Genomic DNA, 23,889 nt, shown 5'->3' on the forward strand with positions numbered 1-23,889 from the left:
GCAAATACAGTCCACAATTCAGAGTCAACCCTAGTATGAAGGCGGGATTATTAATCAGGCTAAATGGAGGCGTTGTCTGAAAAACTAAACTCAGGGCTCAAAGACTCATTTTTTTAGTGGCGATGAGCTGACATTATTTAATTTATACATTTCAGTTGTTTAAGATTATGTTACTTATTTTAAAACAGACACTGTGAAATAAAAATTGAGTACTGTGTTTTTAATTGGCAAAACCTATACAGTTGTTGAAGGTATTATAAAGGCCGAGTGAAGTAACTTCAGTTGTACTGCCTTTTTGGAGTCATAGCTCTATTCATTAATCATGTTGTTATGCAACAATAACTTTATGAAAACTTAAGTAATAAGCATATTACCTCCTTCTTCCTATAATACATTTGGCAGGAGGACAGTCAAAACACTTTGAAGCCTTCTCAGTTTCAATGTTAGCGCAGTTACTCCCCAAATCTTTAATGATTATTAAAAAAACAAACAAGATCAACCTGTAAATGAAACGTCTTTATTTGTGAACTATTTGGCAAACAATTAATCAAATAATAAACCATAGCTTTAGCCATTGATTGTTGGATGGCTAAGGTTTACGTCACATCTCTTAGGTACAGTTGTCTCCCCCGACGAGATTAAAGCTTTCTCCAGTTAAAGTTACAAAACTGAATCACATGAACTACGAACTAACCAATCATCTAAGGTGTGCTTTATTTTAAAAGGTGCTATCAAAGATATAGCCCAATATCATTTAGGCAAATGTACCACATAGCCATACAGTCAGGCTATCAATAATGTAATTTTCCTGAAATGGAAGACATTAAATGCTTTACTAGAGGAGATCCATATTGCGTCGGAGAGAGTGATGAGACATTAGAAATACAGATTAATTCATAACAGCGTGCAGGTCTTCTTTACAAACACAACAGGAATGTTATTTATAAAAAAGCTGGGTTAATTCTTTTTGTAATACATTTTAAGATCTTTACAGTTCCTCCAATTGTACCTTGGTTACAGTGTCCTATTGGCAAGGGGGATTCCTTAGTCCTCCTGACTTCAAATCAAATCAAACATCTGACATTGTTTTCCACATAAATGGAGAAAACAAGCGTGACAGAGATAAGACCCATTTAGGCACTTTAAAAAACATTTTGCTACAGTTCAGTGCTTGTTGCTGCCAGGAAAATGACACTCAAAAAATGCAGAATGTCTTCCCGCACTTGACTTCCAGTGACTTGTTCAGAAAGGCTACTATTGCTTTGTTGAGGCCCATGCACCAATAGCTCCTTTGCAATGGATGGCAGTACAAGTAGTCTCTACAGTCTTCACCCAACAGGCCTCTGAGGTTAGAACCAAGTGTTGTGTTCAATGTTCTCGCATGTCACTGCTCTGGCTGTGATGTGAAATAATCGTCTGTCCGGAACACGCTGGGGATTTCTTGACGTTGATGTGGTGCTGTTCTTCTTGGGCTGGTCGGTTTCTGTGATTAAAAGGACACGAAAGGAATTATTTAATATAAAACTTCTGCCAGGAGTATAGTCACAAACATTGCTGGACAATATTCTTAATGTTTACATTACATTACATTTAGCTGACGCTTTTATCCAAAGCGACAATAAGTGCGTTCGACCAACAAAATACAAACTTGAAGAAAACAGAATCATATAAGTACATCAGGTTTCATAGAGCAAAAACATTTCAAGTGCTACTCAACTGGCTTTAGATAAGCCTGTCCTTTATTAGTATATAAGTGCTTTGTTAATAGTTCTATTGCTCGAAGTGGAGTCGAAAGAGATGAGTTTTCAGTCTGCGCCGGAAGGTGTGTTAACCATGTCCTGGAAGTAGGAAGGGCCAGATCCATTCACAGCATGGTACACAAGTACCATTGTCTTGAAGTGGATTCTAGCAGTTAACGGAAGCCAGTTTATTGGAAAACTATCTGTTTCACACCAAACCGTTTACTGGTTTTTACATGACAGTTAGTATTTAAACAAACATAACATTTATAGGTACTGAGCATACAAAACGCACATTTAAGAAGCCTGGGACACTGCGGAAGATCTTCTTGAAAGCACCGGGTAGCGTTCCTAGTTCTCCCTCTGCCAGCGTGACCTGATCCTCCATCTCGTTGACATTGGCTCCCACCATCTTTACAAAGGCCTGCAGCCATTCCAAAAGCAAAAACCAGATACAATTGAGATCTATTCACACTGTTTGAGACCAAGGAAATTCAAAACACTTAAACAATTAAATAAAGCTAAAAGTCTCACAAGCCTTGCAGATTTTTGCTTATTGATGCAGGTTTGTATTCCCATTAGTTGCTTGGTAGGTTATAAGCATTTTAAAACAGTAACAGCGCTCCTAGACTGGTGTTTAGTTCCATTATTGGAAGAGGAAACAACCAGTCAATGAGTATGTTCTTGTTCACAATATGTCTTGAAGTTGTTCCTCTTGGGAGGAGGATATTTTGTTTGGTTAATAATGAATAAAACACTGCATACTGTATAAATCCTGTTCACTACACATTACATCACAAGTTTCATGGCCCATTGCCAATACAACTATTTGTGTTGTGTTATTTAAGTTGTCGTCAACCCTGACGTTGAATATTGTGTAATCAAAAGGATCACTCACCTCCAGCTTATCAATTCTTCTGTATATTTGTTTCATTTCATCCGACTTCTGCTGGATTTGAGGTAGGTTTTCATTTACTATCTGGGAGGTATCGTTACGGATCTAGTTTAAAAGAATAAGAGAAACAAATATGCATTTTATTCAATGAGAATACAAATATGATACAGTGCATTCATAAGTTGTTTCAGTGTCATAGCTTACCATATCTAGCATTCCAACAAACTCATCCACTCTTGTCAGCATTTCTTCCAAGCTCTTGTCCAAGCACAGGATCTAGAGGGGAAAGAAAAATCTGAAAATCTGCACAAACTATCTAGAAACAAAACAAGATAACTGAAATTACATCCAATGAAACTGAGCCAGCCTGGGGCTTAAGAGACTGTTTCTGTGCACTTTATTATCAATCCCACACACCAGTTAAAGCTTGAATTCAATCAATTGCCCTTAAATTGAGTGAGCATGCCTACAGGGCTGAATCACAGGGCTCTTTGTCGTCTTACAGAGCAAGAAGCTAGCTCACACATTTTCAGTTAATGTTTCAGTTAGTGTCCTCTCCGGATGACAACATTTTGGTCAGTCGACCATCATAAGAAAATAGATAGAGTTCCTACAAATATATACAACTATCTGTTTAAGCTGATCCTGGTGTTGATATTGTTATGAATTGACTGTCAGTTCAACCATTATGTCTGTCATAGTACATCTTAATGAGCGGTTTTATTTGACTGTAGGGTCACATGACTTGGACTCAAGCAGGTCAGTCTTGAGTAAGGAATTACCAATTACTCGTAACTTTTCTTGGTCTTTAGACTTTTGACTTGTAATAAGTTCTTGAGAAAGATTATTTTTGTCATGCCGTTACACAGCAGTGTAGGGTCAATCCAATCTTAACTTTCCTGACAAAAGACGTACTTCAATCAATCTGATAGCAACCAATGTCATTCTTTTGACAGGAGGAAAACATCAACCAGGAAACATGCAGTAATCCAACTGTAAAAAGTCCTTTACTTTTGAAAGCTTTCTCCAGAGCTACAGAAAGCATTATACTGTTCATTAACAGTTTGCACACACTGAGTAGTACCGAACTTCATGGCGTTTAAAGCCCTTTAAAATATATATATAATTTGCTATAATAATAATTGCTAAAGTTCTATAGTATTTCTACACCGAGCTATTTGTTACACCTCTGCATACAGTACGTTTAGGGGGCATAATGACTTGTTTTAGACTCCAGCATATAAATATTAGGACTTGGGCTTTACAGTTTTGACTAAGAACTTGACTTGCTACTACATAGCCACTACAGCCTGGCTAAGATAGAACTGTGTACCATCTCTGCCATGAAATACCTCCACATCACAGGGGCTGTTATGGCAGACACGAACGAGTGACAGCAAACCAATCATATCACTACTTAAGTGTCGCTTAGAAACCACATCGATTGGCAGAACTGCTTGCTCGTTAGTGGATGTGAAGCCAAGTAATAATACTGCAGTATGCGATACAGTACTTTATACACAAACAGCTAACGTTAACTTAGCTAGTAGTCACATTGTTTTATATAAACTGGTGGCTCTGAGCACAAACCTCTTTTCCAGCTGTCGCCTTGATGTAGGAGGAGTAGCTGAGGGCTGTGTGTCTCAGTTCCTCGTCCTGCTCCGGGGTCCGCTGCTCGGGGGTCCCGGGCTCCGCTGCTTCGTTGAGGCTGGGGCTCTGAGAGATAACGTTGGCTGCTGCGCCAAAGCTGGGGCTCTGCGACACGGTGCCGCTGCTGAGGATTTCGCTCACCATGGACAGACTGCTCGCACTTTGTGAGACGATGCCGCTGTCTCTGCTGATCTCAGCGCTGGACTCCTCCAGGGGAGACAGCAGGCCCACCCTGTCCACCCGATGAAGGTCCATATCGGCTGTCTTTCTGAGCTACTGCCGTGTTTTGTCGTTTTGCCTTGTCAACTGACTAGATCACGTGGGTCGAACAGACTACGGTGGCTCGTAAGGGTCAGAGCAGTGTTGCGAGGTTCAAACTTCAGCCATTTACCTTTAGTCCAACTTTATCACATTCAATTATAAACTACAGATCACCTTTTTTACTTTATTTGTACAACAGTAATATCTGTTATGATAGGCTATGTAAAATGAGTTAGAACCACAAATATTTTCTGTATAATTTTACCCGAAATGAAGGCTACTATATCATCATAGTGAAGGATAAAAAAAACATTTATTTTATTGAAATCCATAAATATAATGTAATGTTTCTATAAGCAAATCATTGAGAAACTGCTACTACAACTAATAAACAGTATTAATGCTTTAAAGATATACTGTATTCATCCAACGTGACTTACATATCTTAGACATTGGGTTGTATCATCAAAAATGGTCTAAAAGCCAAAGCCTTATCGGTTGGATAATGCAGAAAATATTATTTTCTTGCACTTTTGTTCATTGCTCTTATTGTACATTTCAGGACATGTCATGTCATTGCAATGTCGGCCAGCAGATGGCAGCCGGAATTTTTGCATGGCAATGAACTGATGCATAGGTATGTCATTGGTTAAGGTTTATTACACATTTCAACATTTTCTAATTTTAGTAGAGTTGATGAGCTCTCAAATAAGTTAGTTTGCATTCTGCAATGGATCCCACTCAATATTAAATATGCATTTACATATGGCTAGTACAAATAATCTGATGGATGTCATTAAAGTTTTCTCCGCACATCAAATTTAGAACTCTATTTCAGATGTGCAGTTGTTAATTTAAACTTTATCATTACTTTGTCAGCGTTAATCAGTGTACACTTGAGTCTCAAAATTGCCAGCTACAGTAAGCATCTGTGTCCCATGTGAGGAGCATAGTTGTGTCACACATCAGTGTTAAAACTATTTACACATCAAGGACTTACTTTATGTGCATATCTTTTGCAAATATAAACATACTTACTATGCTGGTCACCCGTGATGGAAAGTCAGAATTAAAGATTGAGATTGGGGATTTCGGGGTCTACAAATCCAATCTACTGCCGATTGGTGGTGCAGAATACAGCCAAAGCAAACCGCCAGTCGGGTGTCAATGATCTATTAGCTGTTTGAGCAGTGTGGCATGTCGAGTAAACAAAGCAGACAAACATTCATTAGCAGAGAGGTGAAAGTAGTTTGCTCCTGCTGGAAGGCCGTTGACCTCGGACAAAGCCGAGGTATTTTTTTTGTTGAACATTCACAGTTGTTGTGTCTGAAATAATAAAGTCAACCTTCAGATAGTGCGGCACCATGTGATGTCTAGAGCAAATTATTTTGTGATGAACTAGACCTGTGTTTCCTACCCAACCTAACAGCCTACAACAGGCATGGGCTTTTAATAAACTTTTAAATGACATAATGGGAATGAGGTAACATCGAAAGGGTTGTTAATTGTTTATCATCTTTGAATAGTCATTACATCAGCAATCAGTGTGGTTTTACCTAGTTTGCTGTTGGCCACGAGGTTAAACTATGTTCATGAAATGAATGCAGCTACAAAACAGTATTAACACTACCATTAATACCAGGAAAAAAGAAAGTCATACCTCTTACTGGCTATGCATTCATCGTCTGTAGAAAATGCTGCTACCGAAAGAAATGGGATGTCAGCCTCTGCCATGATTGTCTACTTTGTTGACTGCCAGTAGTGGTATTAAAAAAAAAGAAGAAGCTTAAACCTCTTCAAGATGACCTGGAAATATCACAGGTCATCTGACATTGTATTTTTATTTCAACCAAGCCTACAACACTAGACCACAACTAAGTGAATAAGTGATGATATTAAGGATTTAAAATTGAGTTAAAAAATGAGTCACACAAACTCATGTTAGAATAAGATGCAACTTTCAATTCAAGTATTTTTGGCCTTTACTTCTTTTCATTATATAGAACTGACTATTTGCAGTCTTAAAATACTATTATCAAGTGGACAAAGATTTATAGTTTAATCTCCAAAAATTTAAAATGAAACATTATGTAAAATGTTCACTAGTTTAATAGTAGTGGCTATAAGAGAGATTACATTCTAAAAGCCGAACAGCTGCCATGAAGATTAAAGTAAACAATGGAGGAATCAGCGAGTTTTAAAAAGACAGTATGTAAAGCATGAGAACCATAAAGATAACTTTGGAAACAAACATCACATTTCTAGTTAGCAGACTTAGAATAATTTATTGGAACAGAAACAAGGATTTGATCACAATCATCAATGCATAAAAGAACTATAAAAACACATAATCTAAACAGCATTTATCAGAATATAAGAAATATAGATTTACTCTTTAAAAACATCCATAAGCAACCCCAAGTTGGTCCCAGTAATAAGAATGAAAAGGATCTTAATAAAAGTGGTCACTAACAAAAGATATTAGGCTGTAGGCACATTCAGAACTCTAGTATACAGTGGACTCGCCTAAAAACAGTTATTTGTTCTGATGCTTCTGACACACATACATACAAATGTTTTGATGTAAGACAAAGACAACTTTAAAAAATACAGGAAATATATACAATACATTTTCCTTGTTTCCTGGTGCGTAACATCCAATTATCAATTATGTCTCAAAAACAAACGGAAGTTACAAAATTAGTATCCGATAAAACACACTCATGCTCATATTTTTCCGGCCTGTTGTTCCAGTTTAAGTCTCTGAGCAGTTGGGATGTTTTCTGTCCGTGTGTGTTTGTTTCTAAGTATTATAGGGTAATGACGGTGCCGTCCTCCTCCACTCCGCCCCTGGGCAGCGCGAGACTGTGTCGTGGGTCCGTTTTCAGGGAGCTGAGGATTTTGTGCAGGCTGCCGTTGCTGTGGCGGAGGGCTGGGTTGCTGCTGTGATGCACAGGCTGTATTTGGTGGTGACGGAGCTGGGCCTGTTGGTGCGGGTTGTGGTGAAGGCTCAGGTCTCTGTGGAGCTGGTAGCTGAGGCTGCTCTGGTGGTGGAGGTGATGGTGGTGGTGGTGCTGCGACCCTCCATTGAGGCTCGGCTGCGAGTGGAAGGAGGCGGTTGAGACCACCGATGAAGGACGTGTGGGGGGGCTCGGAGGTGCCGCTTGGCCCGAAGCTGTCGTTGGTGTCTGCTGATGTGTGCGAGACACACTGGACGCCAGCGAAGCATTGGACCTTTGAGACGGCCGCTTGATGCTGTTCTCAATGACAATATCCGTATCTTCGTCACTCTCCAGGTCGTCCTGGTACCCATGTGCTCCAGAGGAGATCATCCCCACTGAGGCCACTGACAAACTCGGGTAACCGGTCGACCCGCTGCTGTCTGACGACTGCCCTGAACTCCCTGAGATCCTGCTGCTGCGGACCACATTATTCCGCTGGTTCACTGGCTTGACTGTAACGATCAGGTTGTGGCTGTTGGCGATCATCATATCTGTTACCTGATCCAAGGACTTTCCCGTCACTTCAATGCCGTTCACCTCCAGCACCTCGTCATTGACCGCCAGCAGCCCGGTGCTCTCCGCTAACCCTCCAGGCACCAGCCGAGATATGAAGATGCCGGGGACTTTCTCCAGCCCGTGGGGGGTCACCCGGACGCTGGTTCCATCTCTGATGTAAAAGCCCAGGGGTTTGTCCGAGCCGTGGCGATACAGTCGGACACGCCGGTGAGACTCAGGTAGGATGTCCACATCAATGATGGAGGAGACGGGCCGGAAGTCCTGCGGCATGCCGATGCGGATGTGTGGTCGCTTGCGGTTGATGTCATTGTTGCGCAGTGCAACCACTGGTTTCTTCCTACGGGTTAAAGTGTTGGAACCATAGCTGGCATAGTCGATCTCTTCTGTAAAACATAAAGGAAAGACAGAACGGGTTAATCTTTGGTAATCTGCAGGCAACACATTAAAAACTATGAATTCTTTGTCCCCTAATTCTTAAGGCATTAAGGAAAAGGGAAAACTAATACACCACACAAATATTGAGAGAGCAGGATTTGTAAAGTTGCCATCCTCAAACTACAAAACCTGTTCATGAGTCTTTGCCTTCAACTTTACATCAAACCAACTGCCTAACAACCTTTAATCAAGCTATGCACAGGAGTGTGAAAACATAACCGCCTGAAAAAGACCTGGTAAACATTTACTATATACAGATTTTAAATCCATTGTGCGACATTAAAGTTGTTAAAACTGAAGCCCTTATCATGGCCTGAGTGCTTGCTGGTATATTCTACAAAGAGAGTTAAGAATAAAGCAACGATTTGACAAGTAGTCCAACCTATGTATGACAAATTAAATGTGAGCAACTGGATTCACATGCAGCTAATACTTGGACTCGCTCTCTTAGTGTGCATGTTGGTATACAACGCTGAGTGTGCAGAGCATTCCTCTCTGTGCTGACAGAGGTGATCCAGCCTTCTGCTACCAGGCAGCAGCTGTAGGGACACTCAGTGCATTTACCACACAGGCACATACATGTACTGTCCTCCTCAGAACAAACATTAAACTCAAAAGATACAAAAAGTCAACATTCAACTTCTATCTCAATTAGTAAGACACAACAAAGGACACAAAGCAGTATGGAAACAGTAAGATCAGAGCTAATCTCAGCTAAAGCATGTTTCCAACCAGAGATTGAGAACAATCAATAAAACAACAAAAACGCTCGCAGAGGACTGGCTTCTTCACAACAACATAGCCACTGCCAAACATGAACTAGTTTTAGAAAAAATAAGGAAGGCACGATTGAGGCTCTGCAATAAAAAACACTGAGGTTAAAAAAAAGAAGCATGAAAGTATATATGGATGTATTGTTCTGATAAAAACACAGTGTGAGATAGTTAGAAATTATACACCGTGTGCCCCAAGATGGGGGAAAAAAACTTGTTTGCTCTCTAATCTCTTCTCCTCAGACGGACAGGAAATCTGGACACAGCAAAGCCTGATGTGACAGGAAGTGAAGCTCCCCAGGCGGGATCATCGGCTCCTGCATTTCCATGGCAACAGCAGTGATGAGTCATCGTTGCCCTACTGTTTTGGACACCTGCTTTCTAAAATTGTTATGGTTGAGCAGTACATTTTTGGCCCTGTGTTCAAAGTACACTGTGGAAGGAGTGAAAACTGAAACAAATGTGGAGTCTCTGAGCAGAGCCAGCTGGCCAGCCACCCCCCCCTCAGCCTCAGAGCAGCCTGGACACAAGCTATACAACTCCCTACCTATGCAAAGCTGACTCATCATTAATACACATTTGCTTCTCTTGAGCTGAATGTTGACGAAGCAGCATGTTTTACTACAGCTTCAGAAATAAAAGAGAAAATGGTCTGAAATCTGATGCAAACCACTAGGAGAGAAGAAGAAGAAGCTTTTGTGGGTGTCACCAACCACAGTACACATGGGGAATCGGTGATGACGAAAGTGGGGGAAAATAAGAGTGCTAAATGAGTGTTAGTGAGAATGTAGATTGACGTCTCTTGGCACAGCATGAAATAATGCCTTTAAGTGCTCACAAGCTCAACTGTCTAGTAAAAACGAAAGTAAAAGCCTCGTCTTATCAACTTTCCCTGCTTTTAAAATGAACCTTTTTAAGAAGAAGCTTCTGAATATCAAACTTCAAGTGGATGGTATTCTTAGTTTTCTGGGCATGTCATGGCAGAAGCTGATTTGATTAAATCCAGATAAAGCATGTGCTACAGGGCTGGAATTTCTGCCACAAGTGCAAGTCTCCCTGATGAGAAGCATATACGAGGGATCCGCTGCAGAGTCTCATTATAGGTCTATGGTGCAACACCCTTCTCCCTCCACACCCTCACTTCAGTCTGAAACCACACAGCACACCACTTCACCAGTACATTTAGTAGGACAGACGAGCTTTCAGTCAGAAATCCTAAGTGTACAACTATAATTATGCTTTCTCTTTGTAATGTCTCACAGCTGCTCAGCAAAATCCCATAAGTACACGTCATTTGTTTAAAGAAACGTACAGATACAAAGACGTGGTGTGTTTGACACATCCCGGGGTAATAGCTGAAGAGGAACGATTGAAGTTAAGCTAAGCAGGGGTTACATCTGATAACACTGATCACAATTCACTGGGAGAGCTCCATTTGACAAGCGTCTGGTCTAAATTCTGTCCCACTGGTGTCCATTATGTAAGCCACAACAATAACATATCAAAACATACATATCTATCCCTTATTTATTTAAGTGAAACCAGCAACTAAAAAAGGGAAGCATAGTGAGCAAAAAACTAGCACAAGCCCGGTGCAGACCAACTAAAACAGTCACAGTCGACTGTGTTTAGTTAGTGGTTTACCAGACTAAAACACTCAAAGTATCCTCTTCATGTTCCCATCTGGATAATGAAAGTTGGAGCCAAGGCAGATTCCCTAAAGTTAATTTAAGTTTCAGGAAATCAAAAACACTACATTTGAACCCTCCATCAAGATGGAAGAAAAAAAGTCAATTACACTCCATCAATAGAAAAATAATCTCAATTTATTTTGTTAATCGATTAATCATGGAGCACATTTTCTGGTCCCAGCTTGTCAAAAGTGAAAATAAGTTGTTTTGCTTGGTCCTTAATGGCAGTAAATCGAATCGCTCATCACCACAAGATCTGGAAAATTGTGATTAACCAGCAAATTAAGGATAATCAGATTTATCGATCATAACAATCATTGTTTTTTGCAGCCCTTAAGTGCACTACGCCTTCCATCACAACTATGACTGCTGCAGTAACTTAACCTGTTGAGTCAAATCACTGCAGCATCATGGGATTGCATTATTTGGAGATGCCAAACAAATTAAGATGTGGAGTCATAGGAGCAGACTGTGGCAGCCAAGCCTTTCCATGTCTGTCTGCAGGGTTATTATATTAAGGACCAGTACACTCATCAAACTGAAATGTTATTGCAAAGCTAACAATGATATTCTCTGCTACTGCAGTATAGGTTATGTGCTTCCACTACCGTACTGTGCAGTTTAAACTAAATGTGATTGCAGTATAGAATAATGCCAGAAAATTACTCTGCTCTTTAAATTACAGCCAAAAAAAATAATGTTTTAAATAACAGTCCAATCTCATAAAGGTCACTGAGTATTTCAAAGAATCTAATGAGGCTGAACTATCAGGCGTCATAGCTTTCTAGTCCTGACTTGATATCACACACACACACACACACACACACACACACACACACACACACACACACACACACACACACACACACACACACACACACACACACACACACACACACACACACACACACACACACACACACACACACACACACACACACACACACACACACACACACACACACACACACACACACACACACACACACACACACACACACACACACACACACACACACACACACACACACACACACACACACACACACACACACACACACACACACACACACACACACTATGTGAGCACCTTCCAGCTGATCACACAAAGGTTATCATTACAACTCTTGACAAACATAATCCCTGCTACACTGAAGCATGATGGGTAAACCAATGTGAACCCGTTCATCAAAGTCACTGCCCTGCATCTGCAGGCCAAACAGCACCTCAGATCAAAGCCCGTCAAAAAAGCTTTGTGTTTCAATAAGCTGCTACTCAGTCAATATGTCCAAAAAGTTGTTCGTCATCAAATGTAATTTATCACTCAGGGTATGTATGATATTACGAGTTATGTTATGCACAATTTAAGGACGCCCCAAGCATGAATGCACACTCCAGCCGTTTGCATTTACCCTAAACTTTAAACTTCAGGGAATTCCACCAGATCTAATACAGCTAATCCCTGTCAGGATAAATGCTGACAGGCATGGAAAAAACATTCATTCACTTAAACAACATTTAACATCTGTGGTAAAGAGCATCAGTAAGGGTAATACGAGAGCTCCGACACAGCTGGGTGGATAAAGAAAGAAGGTCAAAATCTGACAGTGACATTTTTTCAAAACTTGCCATGTTTTTCAGCAGTGTAAACCTGAACTCAGTCGTTAAATACTGGCATAAGTTAATCATAAAAGGAGTTTAATTTAGGAATACTGGTGCTAAAAACCATATAATGCTTAAACTCTAGCCCACACAAGGTCAGGGGAGAGAGGTCAGAGGTGGAAGGACGGCTTCTGGGTGTCTCCTACATTCTGCTGACGTGTGTGGGCGTGTGCATGAGTCTGCATGTGACACTCGAGGAATGTGGTGGAAAAAGTAGTCGGGAATGGAGATATCTTTAAACAGGTTGAAGATCTGCATGACTTCTCAAGACAAGCATTGGCTGCTTGAAATGGAAAGCATCGGGCTATTTAAAGCTTGTATTGATATGACACATCACTGGCATATAGTTAACCAACTGATCCTAAAACCCAACATATTTTGTTGTAATACCGCATTTAAAAAAAGGCGAAAACACACCAATTAGCAGCCTATTTAGTAGTTTGCATCTGGCTCTCAGTAGCTGCCGCTTGACGGCCTCATGCTGTTCCTGGAAAAAAGAGGGAAATAGTCTTTGTTCCACCTCTAGTTAACCAAAGCTGTGAAGAGAAGGCCCTTTAAAGTCCTACTGCTTTTCCACCATCTCCCATAAAAGACAGGAATCTAAAGAGTTTTATGATCAACCATTAGGGCCTCTGTGCACACTTGTTCCTGGCAGGTCTCCTTACACTCCCTCCTGACTCGACTATAAACAGAGACTGAAGAGACGATGGAAATGAACCGAAAGAAAAACACACTTTTATTTTGACAAAGGGTTTCAAATTCTTCTCGTGCTTTGGTAATGGCTGTGCAATGGATAGTGCGTAACGTACAAATGGAATGAGGAAATTAGTCAACAGGGACATTGTTTGATGTGTGTCTACTGGCTTTACATGAATCTGCAACAACACAACATGACTCGTATGTTTTTGGCTCCACTCAGAGGTACAGCAATCACCAACAGAAGTTCAGACTAATAATATGTGAGGAGGTGTTTGGGGCCAGCCTCATGTGTGATATTTCACATAGGGCTTTGTGAAAGTTAGCACGCTATGTTAACTACTTTTGTATGTTGGAACCAGTGACATCATTTGTAATATGTTTTCCCAGTGTTGTATGTACAGTAATAGCATGTGTAAATGCAGTCCCTGCGTGTCACGGCATATGAACATGTTCATCTATATGAATGGAGATCGTTGTGCTCAGTGGGCAGTAAATGTAGTACATGCTGTATCCATTTCTATAAAAAGCTCCCATTATCAGCTCTGATCGGCTGAGTAACTGTCAAAGCAGCTGTAAAAAAAACAACAACATATTGTTAATATTAAAAATGTTCATTATTACTCTTTCTAAAGCCTTTTATGTGCATATGACACTTAGGGTAAAGGCGACAACATCGACACCCTGCTAACAGCGTGTGACCCCCTCCTGCTAATGATATTTTGACTCGGTGTTATGACCCCGACACTAGCGGCCCCGCTGAGGAACTTACAAACACAAAATCCTTTCAGACTGCTTCAAAGAGCCAACTACAACATGCAAAGAAGACTGTATTGCTTTGAACCACTGCTTTATAGAAGTTATAGAGACACTATAGGCACTATGGACAGAGCCAAGGCAGCTTTTTACAGTCCTTGTGCTAGTCTAAGCTAACTGCCTGCCTGCTGTCGTGTCATATTTACTGTATAGATGTAAGAGCTGCAGATTGTGACCAACTGAAAACTGCTTTGCCTTTATGAGCGGTGGCATTAAGGTAGCGTAAAAACAATAAAGGACTTCTCTAAAGCCAGTGTCTGGTTTGTCCGTTTTAGGCTACCATAAACATGACAGTGCTACATGGCAAACACTGATTAATAGTTTCAGGTAAATATACACTCATTACAACAAAGTTATGAACGTTGTACTCCATATAGACCCACACAAATAACACTGGACTGCTTTACAGGAAGAACATCTCCTACTTCCTTAATACATATTTCAAAAACAAAATTGGATTATTAGAAAACAGGGTTGTTTTAAAGGAAGGTTTACATATTTAGATTTTTTAAATCAAGTTCACTTCTATATGATCAATTACAGCCCATGACTTGGAGCATGTTGCTCTGTCTACAGATTATCCAGCTACAGTTCATCTATGCAAGTGACATTCCTGCACCCCAACAACCCCCCTGCCCCCATCATGGTTTTCAACCAAGCGTGACAAAGTGCTTAGTGACAGGAGAGTCCATAATCACTGGAGAGGGGGGGGAGACAAGGCACACAGAGAGACTGGTGAATAGTGCTAGACCCTGCTGCCTTTTGCATTAGGTCACTGGATGCTGTGGCAGTGGGCTTCAGTCCTGGGGCCCACGGACAGACGGACACACACACACGCACACACAGATGGAAGCTCCTCCCTTTTTTAAACCACCAGGAAGTGGCATAAAGTAGAACGGGATGAAACAGCACATGACAGAGCAAAGCCAAAACGAGTCAGCCTAGTACAATTGAGTCGAGTATGCTTGTTTGTCCACTGAAACACCCCCCACTTACATCCACATTTGCATTTTTTTGTTTGCAATAGAAAAGATTGATTTAATGAAATACAGAGTGCTTTTCTTCTCCTGATAGCGTGGGTTCAGAAAAACTGCTTTTCATGACACTCCAGTGCATTCCATTACCATTCAAATGAGATGCAGATGATACTAAAACGGGCATGTCGCCTCTAACTTTTGAGTTTCCAGGTCAAGTTCCCATGTTTGTCAGTATAAAGCGCACATGGAGCCATTTCCAATGAGACAGACACATATAACTGTGAGGAATGAACCAAAACAATCAGTATTCTTGGACATTTCTTCTCTCCCCCCGTTGGAGACGGCCGGGAAGTCTATCTGTGTGTTTAGGGGCTGAAGCTGCCAAGACGTTCAGCTAACACTAACATGGAAAAAGATTCCAGACAGAATGAAGAAGAACTTTTTTTTATAACATGAAAACATATTTCACATTCTTGCAGGGGTGGTTGAGGCAGGGCCTGGATGGAATTTGGAGAAGCTTGATAAACGTACGTGGTTATTATGGACAGCTGCCCTGAACTTACTGGAAGTTTTAAGTGATCTTATGCATGCTGTGTTACGCTAAGTCATAGTAAAGAATGAACACACAGGCAGTGGAAGAACATCATTGAAATACATTTAATGTTGAGGGTCCTTGTGTTGTACTTGAGTATTTATTTGCTAGTTCCTTCTTCATTGGCTGTTACAGTTCAAGTAAATGCTTTAATTATAATGTAACCGTGAAATAAAACAAAAATATGTCAAACTAAGCCATTCTGCATCATTACTACTCATCATTAGTAACTGCCTACTTTATTTTAGTAACGTTATTCAACTTTAATATATTTTTGAATGCAGGACTCTTATGTATAAGTATATGGTCACATTGGGGTAGTACTACTATCTCTTGAATACACACAAGCATGAGTTGTATCACTTTTATGCAAACTCCTTAAATATGCTCTATCCAAAAAGAGATGGTAGAAAAAAGAGCTTTGCATCTGGACTATCATGTTAACTCATTAACAGACTGCACAGACCCACACTCATCTGAATGTGCATGTCGATTGCTTGATGCTTTCTGCAGATAAAATAACCACAAAAAAAGGAGGATTAGATAAAACAATCAACAGTCAGGTGAAAGTAAGGCCAAACTGTTTGCAAGAGAATAAGGTGAAACAGGACTTTTCGTCCCGATAAAAGCAAAGAAACAAAGCTCTACGACTTCAGCATGCATATATATGCTGGGTAGCACTTTGCACGCACCCCCTCCATTCCTTCACTCTCTGCACTCATTTCACTACCGCAGCACACAGAGGCCGGGCTGCACATCTGGGACACGTTAAATGGAGCTGCCTTGTCTGCTCCGCTCTGGCTCGGCCTGTGTGGTTGGGTGGGGTGGGGTGGGGAGGGAGTCACAGGTTTGAGATTCGCTGCAGGTATCACCCACCCCCATCACACACACGCACACACACACACACGCAAATGTGGGGCCAAATCACAAGGAACAGAGGTTAAGACCAAGAAGGTATTTTAAGAGAGGAGAGTGTGAGAGTGCGTGTGCGTACATAAGGAGATTAACCTGTGTGTGTATGTGTGTGTGGGAGGGGGGGTGATGTGTAGCAGAGGAGGGGAGGGAGGAACATCAAAGAAGGAGGAAGAGGAGAGCGATGAAGTAGACAGGTCTTGCATTCCTCCAACCTTTCAAAAAGGAACAATCTCCACTCCATCAAGTGTTGCCCCCCTTTAGAGAAAAAAGTGCTGTTGGGTTTCACTAACTTTCCTCCCTCCTCTTTCACTTTCTCTGTAACCAACTACTGCTTCTGGTTTTAATCTGCTGATCATCTGCATGCTTCCAACCAAGAAAACACATGCTGTTGATTTTAGCTCCACAAAGTCTCCACCACCATCTGGCCCACAGGTACCCGCCGAGCCTTCACTGCTTACTAACTCATGTGAAGGTATAAATAATACATGTCAGTGTGGAAAGCTAAACTTAATGGAAATCTTAAGACTTTTTACTCTAGAAAAGATCGACTGGGATATAAGCAATGGACAACGTTTTAATTTCAAAGAGAACAAAGACGACATTAAAAACACACTCCTATAATCATGTTACAAATAATATATTTTACAAGCATTTTTGGCTAAGAAGGGATCGGGGGGAAATATATTTTGGCAGTGCTCTGCTGACACAAGATTCAACAGCAGACTTGTGTCCTTGCCACCTGTCTGGCCTTCTGTTTGTGTGAGAGTCCACATGAGTGTGTGTGTGAGAGGGACAAATCTGAATGACTCTACAATATGAGAAAACCTAAGACCTTTTTTTCTCTCAATTGCATTTGCTTTACATTTTCTAATGAAGAAAACCATGTTTATGAGTCCTTTGTGAGTATTATCCATGCAGGCTCACTTCATCAGGAGTGGGGAAAAAGGGAATATGGTTCATTTGCAATTGCTTGTTACGTTTTATAGTTAAGAATATGAATAAACGTCACCAGCATGTGTTAAAATTGTTCATGGTAATAAAATAGGGGCAAACATGTTTTGTAAATTGCCATGAAATGTGGCAGCGAGAGCTAAAAACAATAAACCCACATGAGAGAATGCAGTGGTTGCAGTAAAGGAGTGTGTGGACTGAAACACTTCCTCTAACGTTTAAACCAACTGAATTGGACTAAATCACTGAGGCTTAGAATTACATATCCTTGATGGTGTATTTAGCTAACATTGGAATTTTTGGAAGCCAAATATAGGATCTGATCTGGCTAAATACCAAGTAATTTCAACATGTTATACACTTAAAAAGGAGACATAGGTTGACTTTTTGTGTCTGGATTCTGTACCTCAACAATCCATGTGTACTAATGGCAACAGGCCTTCTGGGCTCTGAAATGATTGCATCTGCTCCAACATTCAATGACCCACTCGTTGACCCATGCTACACACACTTCCACCAAATCTAAGAGATCAAACCTGTAGTTTCTTGTAATCCTGCTGAAACACAAACTGAACAATACAACAAAACTCCTTGACGTCAAAGCTAATGAGACCCAGGTCAGATCTCAGTACTTCAAAACCACATATAAACTCATAAAGATCTCTACTACTGTCCACGCCTGTACCCTCCACCTTCACCCTCCTCCAGCCTTTGGCGCCGACCTGAGTTCAAGTCTAATCTTTATCGGCTACAGGTGACACACAACAAGCAGACTATGAGGATTATGGTCTGTCTGGCTCTTGCACGGTCTCAAACACATTAAGTGTAGACATCGAAACACTCGAGGATGTGACATGTAAGAATACAGGTAAGGAAATGAGACAACCAAGAAGTAAAAACACATGTATACTCGAAAATTGACTAATTTCCTTCTGTAAACAGGTGGAAAGAGTGGAATTCCATCATACTGCCTCGAGCTGCATTTTATTTGTAGGAAACTGCGGCCTTGAGGGAAATTGAGAAACTGAGAAAGTGCGAGGTCCTCTGTCTCACAGAAGACGTCTTGCTGAGAAGATCTTACATCAACTCACAAGAAAAGTGATCCTCTGTTATGAAGCCGCCCCTAGAGACATTCAACTCATTCACACTGTGGGCAAGACAAATAATCCATCACAGTGCTACTCGACTTATAAGTGGCCAGAGAAAATGATGTCTCCAAAGCTGAATGACATCATTTTGTTTGTATCCTTATCTAAGTAGACAAATACACCTTTCTATGAAGAAGCTTTTTTTGCTGCAACAAATCACTATAATAGTATTGGCTGAATATGGACTTATTGTCCACTTTTGTTGTTGAACCATTGTTAACCCTTTGAAGGGGATTCAGCATAAGCTTACCACTGGTATGTGGTTGACTCTGCCATTAACGCAAACACCCATTGACCTTTATTCAGTCCTGAACATGGTTCAATGAAAAGCCCCTTCCTGGCCTCCAGGTGAGGCCCCCGTTCCCCGGCTCTGATTGGGTAAATGCACTGCAAGCTTGGACAGGCCTCCCATACTCCCCTGCACCTGAAACACCAACAACCTCTCTTACACAACCACAAGGCATAACAGAACACTTCCTGTGTGTGGTGACACATATCCTTGTTTCTTCCTGCTCCATGCTTTGCTCCACTGACTCCATTTTATTTAACTTCAACCAGTCTGTGGGAGTATTTCCACATGAGCTGTCAGTGTCCATTGTTTTGGCCCCTCTCTGGGACACAATTCATATCAGGACAAGAGTCAGGGCTCATTCCTCCCCTCCTCCATTCAGTTCCTTCCTCTCCCACCCTGAACTGCTGAGTTGGCCTGATTCAACCACCAACGCGTGGCCCACATGTCTGCAGAAAGGGGGGAGGGTGGGTGGGAGAGGGGGCAGCATCTTCTCACGGTGAGTCCGTCTATTGCTGCCAGACATCGATGAGTCAGTTTAGGAGCTCATAAGATGGTACACTTTTGAAAAGAGCTAGGCTTTGGGTTCAATCTTAGTTTGTGAAAGTTCATTGAAGTTGAATATTTGCAGGCTGAGTGCTCCATGATATAGTCATCCAAAATGGGCTCATTGTCAAACAAAGCAGAAAAGTCCAAAGTGACTAAAAAGATATGCAACAGAGTGCATCACTTTACTTTTTTGTTCCACCTTAAAGACTCTTAACTGGATTTTGTCGGAACAAATTCTTATAAACTATTAGGAGCAAACCATTTTGCCCAATTTTAGTTATCAAATTGTTGAGTTAACCCTTTACCATCAAATATGTAACAATCAAGTGTATGAAATAGTTGAATGGGTAAGCACTGCACTTGTTTGCATCCGTATTCTGATTCTAAGAGACAAAAGCAAAACATCCCTACCCAATATCCAGTGAACAAAAGATAATTGCCGAATCAATAACCAAATGAACAAACCATAGACAAGACGCGTGCTTTAGATCCTCTTAGTGATTTGCTTTGATGTCATATGAGGTTTCAATAGCTTCTTTTGGCTCTGGTGATTTGTTATAGCCAATCATAAATACTTCTGGCTCCATTCTAGCCAATCAAATCACTCCAGTGTGTGCAATGGCCGAACAATTGCCAGTCTGGTGAGGGGGCATGACAGCTTGTCTCTTTGTTTTAGCCTCATGACCTATATATGGCTATACTCAGTCTTTTAGCCAGATATAATTGTTCCTTTAATTCCTTGAGCACCCACCCAGACCAAATACAGTTGCACTAGTGCACAAGCTCTAACTCTAAAACACAAACCTAATTTCTTTAAAACACAACAACAACAAAAAGGCTTCTTATTTTGTCAGTGTAGCATGGCTACAAGGGGATACCAGAGGAGTAAACATCCCTAGAGAAACAGTCAACTCCCTTTCAGCAGATCGGATCAGACTATTTCAAGAAAAAAAACAGTCATTTAAAACAAATGCATGCCTTTTTAAGCATTTAAAGGCATGGTTAGCATGGAAATGCAGCATTGCATGCAATCATGTTTGTGAATGTTACACACAATTTTTTTTACCCTGCCCAAGTTTAGAGAAAACTGGGAATCGAAAAGGTCCCCATGACCAAAAACTAAAAACAAAAACACAAAAAACAAAAACAACAACACAGACCTCAACTCAGACATACACTAGTGTCCACAGGCCAAATGTCCATACTGTGCACTTTAACTCAGCCCATACAGCCATGTTTGCACAGGCTTTCATGTTGAGTAGATTTACTTCTGGACGTTTTTGCCTGCAGGACTGTGAACCTCTGACCAGGGTCATCAAACGGTGAAAATAAATAACATCACATGCTACCCGATCAAGCACATCTGATTGGTTTCAAGGGATGAAATGTGTATGTGTTGGGAGTGTACAGGACTTATAGCGGCCATGTGAGTCAGCACCACACACACCAACGTTGTCAGTGGTGCGCATGTTTGCTGCGGGTGAGTTGTCGAGAAGCAAACTCAGGCCCTCCTTTGTAATTATGGACGCCCAAAATAACCCTTTGCAGAGGTTGCTGTTGTGCTAGCCATCGTGTTTTTCGAATGGCTCGGCTTGCTTAGATAAGAGAGCCTTATGTTGTCTTTCAGGCTAGTAACTAAACTAGCTGTAGCTCTTTTAATAAGATGATAACAACGATTGGAACGAAAAGCGTAAAAAGATTCTGAAAGATTAACTTCCAATAATAATAATTCACCAATGAAACGGGTCCAAAAGTTGTTACAAGATGTCAAACTGTATCCCAGTTCAAGAAAAAAAAACTCGGATTTAGTGGGTAATTTGTGAAAGATTACACAAGATTAGATATGATAAGTGCGTCAGTCGCAATCACACTCTTCTCAACCAACCTACATGCTTTGATAATGGGAGACAAACTTGGATTTCCTCAAAGGACACAAATCCTTTGCTCAAGCATGCACTTGAGTCTGTTATATTTGTATGTGTGAATATGTGTGAGTTTCTCAGTACTACACACAAAGAGCAAGCCTGGCCTTGTCCTCCAGTGGCAGAGCTATAATTAAGGAGGAACTGCAGTGAGCAGTCTCGCAGCGAGACATCTCTGCTCAAAACCAGCAACTCCTCCCTCCAAAACCCACTGACATCCACCCAGCGCCCAAATTCTCTTTTCCCTCTAACCCCAAACCTTCAAACTCTTCCCTCATTTTGCTCATACCATGGCTCTAAACGTGTCCTGGGAATTTTCCACTGCATACTGCTATCCAACCACTCTATTGTCCATTTCCTGTTTTAGGGGTAATCCACATTGATATACATCACTTACCTGTGTAAACACACACACACTTCCACCAAATCTAAGAAATTAAAAAAATAAAGATTTGCTTTTAAATTAAAATATGTAAAATGTTCCAACATACACATGCTTATTTTCTTTCTCGAGTTAGATGACAACATGTATACTACTCAGATACAATTATGAAGCTAGCGCAAAGGAACAGCTATAGCTTAATTTAGCATTAACATTTGAAACGGGGGGAAAACAGCTAGCCTATTCTTCATGTAACAAAATCCACAGACGAGCATCTTTTAAGCTAAAATACTGTATTAATATGTTAGTTTAATGTACAAAAACAAACAAACCAAGCTAGCAATTAACTGTTTCAAAGCTAAGCTACAGTAGGCTAACGAGAGTATCAATCTCTACTGTTGGTCAGATACATATAATTCTCCGATCCCGCTTTTCTTGGTAAATTGCTATTATTAGAAACACAATGTAAAAACCCATAGTACTTCCATCTCCATATTAAGTAAAAATCTCATTGTATAAGGAAACAGATGTGTTTGAATAACTGGTTATTTGCATAAAGACAGGGGAGATTCCCTTCAGTCACATGACACAGGATCTCATTCCACTTTCAAGCCATAAACCAAGAGGAAGAAATAAAGGCATGGAGGTATTTCCAGCTTGTTTTTCTCTCTTTGAAGGTTCATGCTGCCGAGGAGTGGCCTGGTGTTGGTGGCTTAGGAAGTTGTTTGTTTGTCCCTGAAGGACCAGCTATATTCATCGCATGCAGCATACCATTTCCAAAAGGCGCTATCTGTAGATGCAGCATTAGACCAACGTCAACCGAGCCACTGAGTTTCTGAGAATCATAGTAGTCATAACAGAGACTCTATCGAGGTGTGAAAGCATTTCTGAATTGAGAGAAGCTTTGTTTGTACATTTAAAGCTGCAAATAGACTGCATCCTTCAGAAAATGTAGATGTCAAACATTTGAGCCTTTTTTGTATTCAACAATTTTCCAAACAGTTCATGAACATGCAAAACCAAAAAGGAAATATTGTTGACTCTAGGTTAGTAAATAGTCCAAATAAATCCATGAAATGCTTTTTAGACGTGGCCAACAGTTGATGGAAGGAGTGTCCCTACACAGACACTGCTGCCCCACAATGTCTGGAAACTTCATTGTGGGGGAGTGGGGACGCAGTTCAAAGCAGGGTCGTAAACCAAATGAAAGCAGGGACTTAGGAAACACAAACACCAATATAGTTCTGCCAAACACAACAGCCCTTACAAGTTTAATTAAAACACAGGAGTCCTCTCCCACGCCTCAACAACAGAGAGAAGGGTTGAAGATGTGCGTCAGCTGTGATGCATACGAACACGTGTGGTCCGAAAGCAATTATGTGTGCATTTTCTGCTTTGATATAAGCGCAAATTACTGGTGCAATTAATATGAAATTACTCAAATTAATTGTGTTCTTGAGTGTGTGGACATGCCCGTGTCTCGCTGCATGTTAAGTACGGGTGTGGATTTACGCTTGCCCCTTATTGTGTCAGCTGACATGATTCACAGCATCATCCAAGCTGGTCTGCAGTGGCTTTACAGTCAGAGGCACAAAGAGAGGCAGCTCCCCATCGAGTGTGGCTGTTGCTTCCCTGTCCGGCTCCTGGCAGGCACCAGGCATCTCCATCACACTCTAACTATAGCTGGCATTGTCTGAAGACATGCAGAGAAAAGGCCACACACAGGTTTTATTGAGAAGCCCACACACACTACCTAACAGGTTTTACGGCACTGAGCATTTTCCCAGCAGAGAGACGGAGATTTATTTGGTATGGCACAGAGATGCACTGTGACACACACACACATACTGGCAAAAAGCTAGGGAAGATTTCCGACACTGACGACGCCTTGAACCCCTCACTTGCCTTAAATGAAGCATTTCAAAAGCAGTGCATTTTCCCATGCTGCTGCCCTCTGAATGTGACCCAGATGTGTCAAAGTATTTGTTTAAAGCTTACACAAAGCTCTGAAAAAATCTCTGAAAAAAG

General features: G+C 41.0%; 2 protein-coding genes across 2 annotated transcripts in view; both read right to left on the minus strand.

The window, feature by feature from the left end:
• Window positions 1-495: 495 nt before the first annotated feature.
• Window positions 496-4,603, minus strand: bloc1s4 (biogenesis of lysosomal organelles complex-1, subunit 4, cappuccino). The gene is made up of 5 exons (XM_034094786.2): window positions 4,225-4,603; window positions 2,839-2,910; window positions 2,638-2,739; window positions 2,035-2,163; window positions 496-1,483 (listed from the first exon to the last, which is right to left on the minus strand). The coding sequence occupies exons 1-5, from the start codon at window positions 4,537-4,539 to the stop codon at window positions 1,385-1,387; spliced, it is 717 nt and encodes a 238-aa protein (XP_033950677.1). The 5' UTR covers window positions 4,540-4,603; the 3' UTR covers window positions 496-1,384.
• A 2,211-nt stretch (window positions 4,604-6,814) lies between these two features.
• The window catches only part of pard6gb (par-6 family cell polarity regulator gamma b), a 30,435-nt gene continuing 13,360 nt past the window's right edge, over window positions 6,815-23,889 (minus strand). Inside the window, exon 3 of the mRNA XM_034094446.1 lies at window positions 6,815-8,446. Coding sequence (XP_033950337.1) covers window positions 7,356-8,446 — 1,091 coding nt within the window. The 3' untranslated portion in view covers window positions 6,815-7,355. The remainder of the gene's footprint in view (window positions 8,447-23,889) is intronic.

Source organism: Pseudochaenichthys georgianus, chromosome 11, assembly GCF_902827115.2.
Source record: "Pseudochaenichthys georgianus chromosome 11, fPseGeo1.2, whole genome shotgun sequence".
In the NCBI taxonomy this organism is placed as follows: domain Eukaryota; kingdom Metazoa; phylum Chordata; class Actinopteri; order Perciformes; family Channichthyidae; genus Pseudochaenichthys; species Pseudochaenichthys georgianus.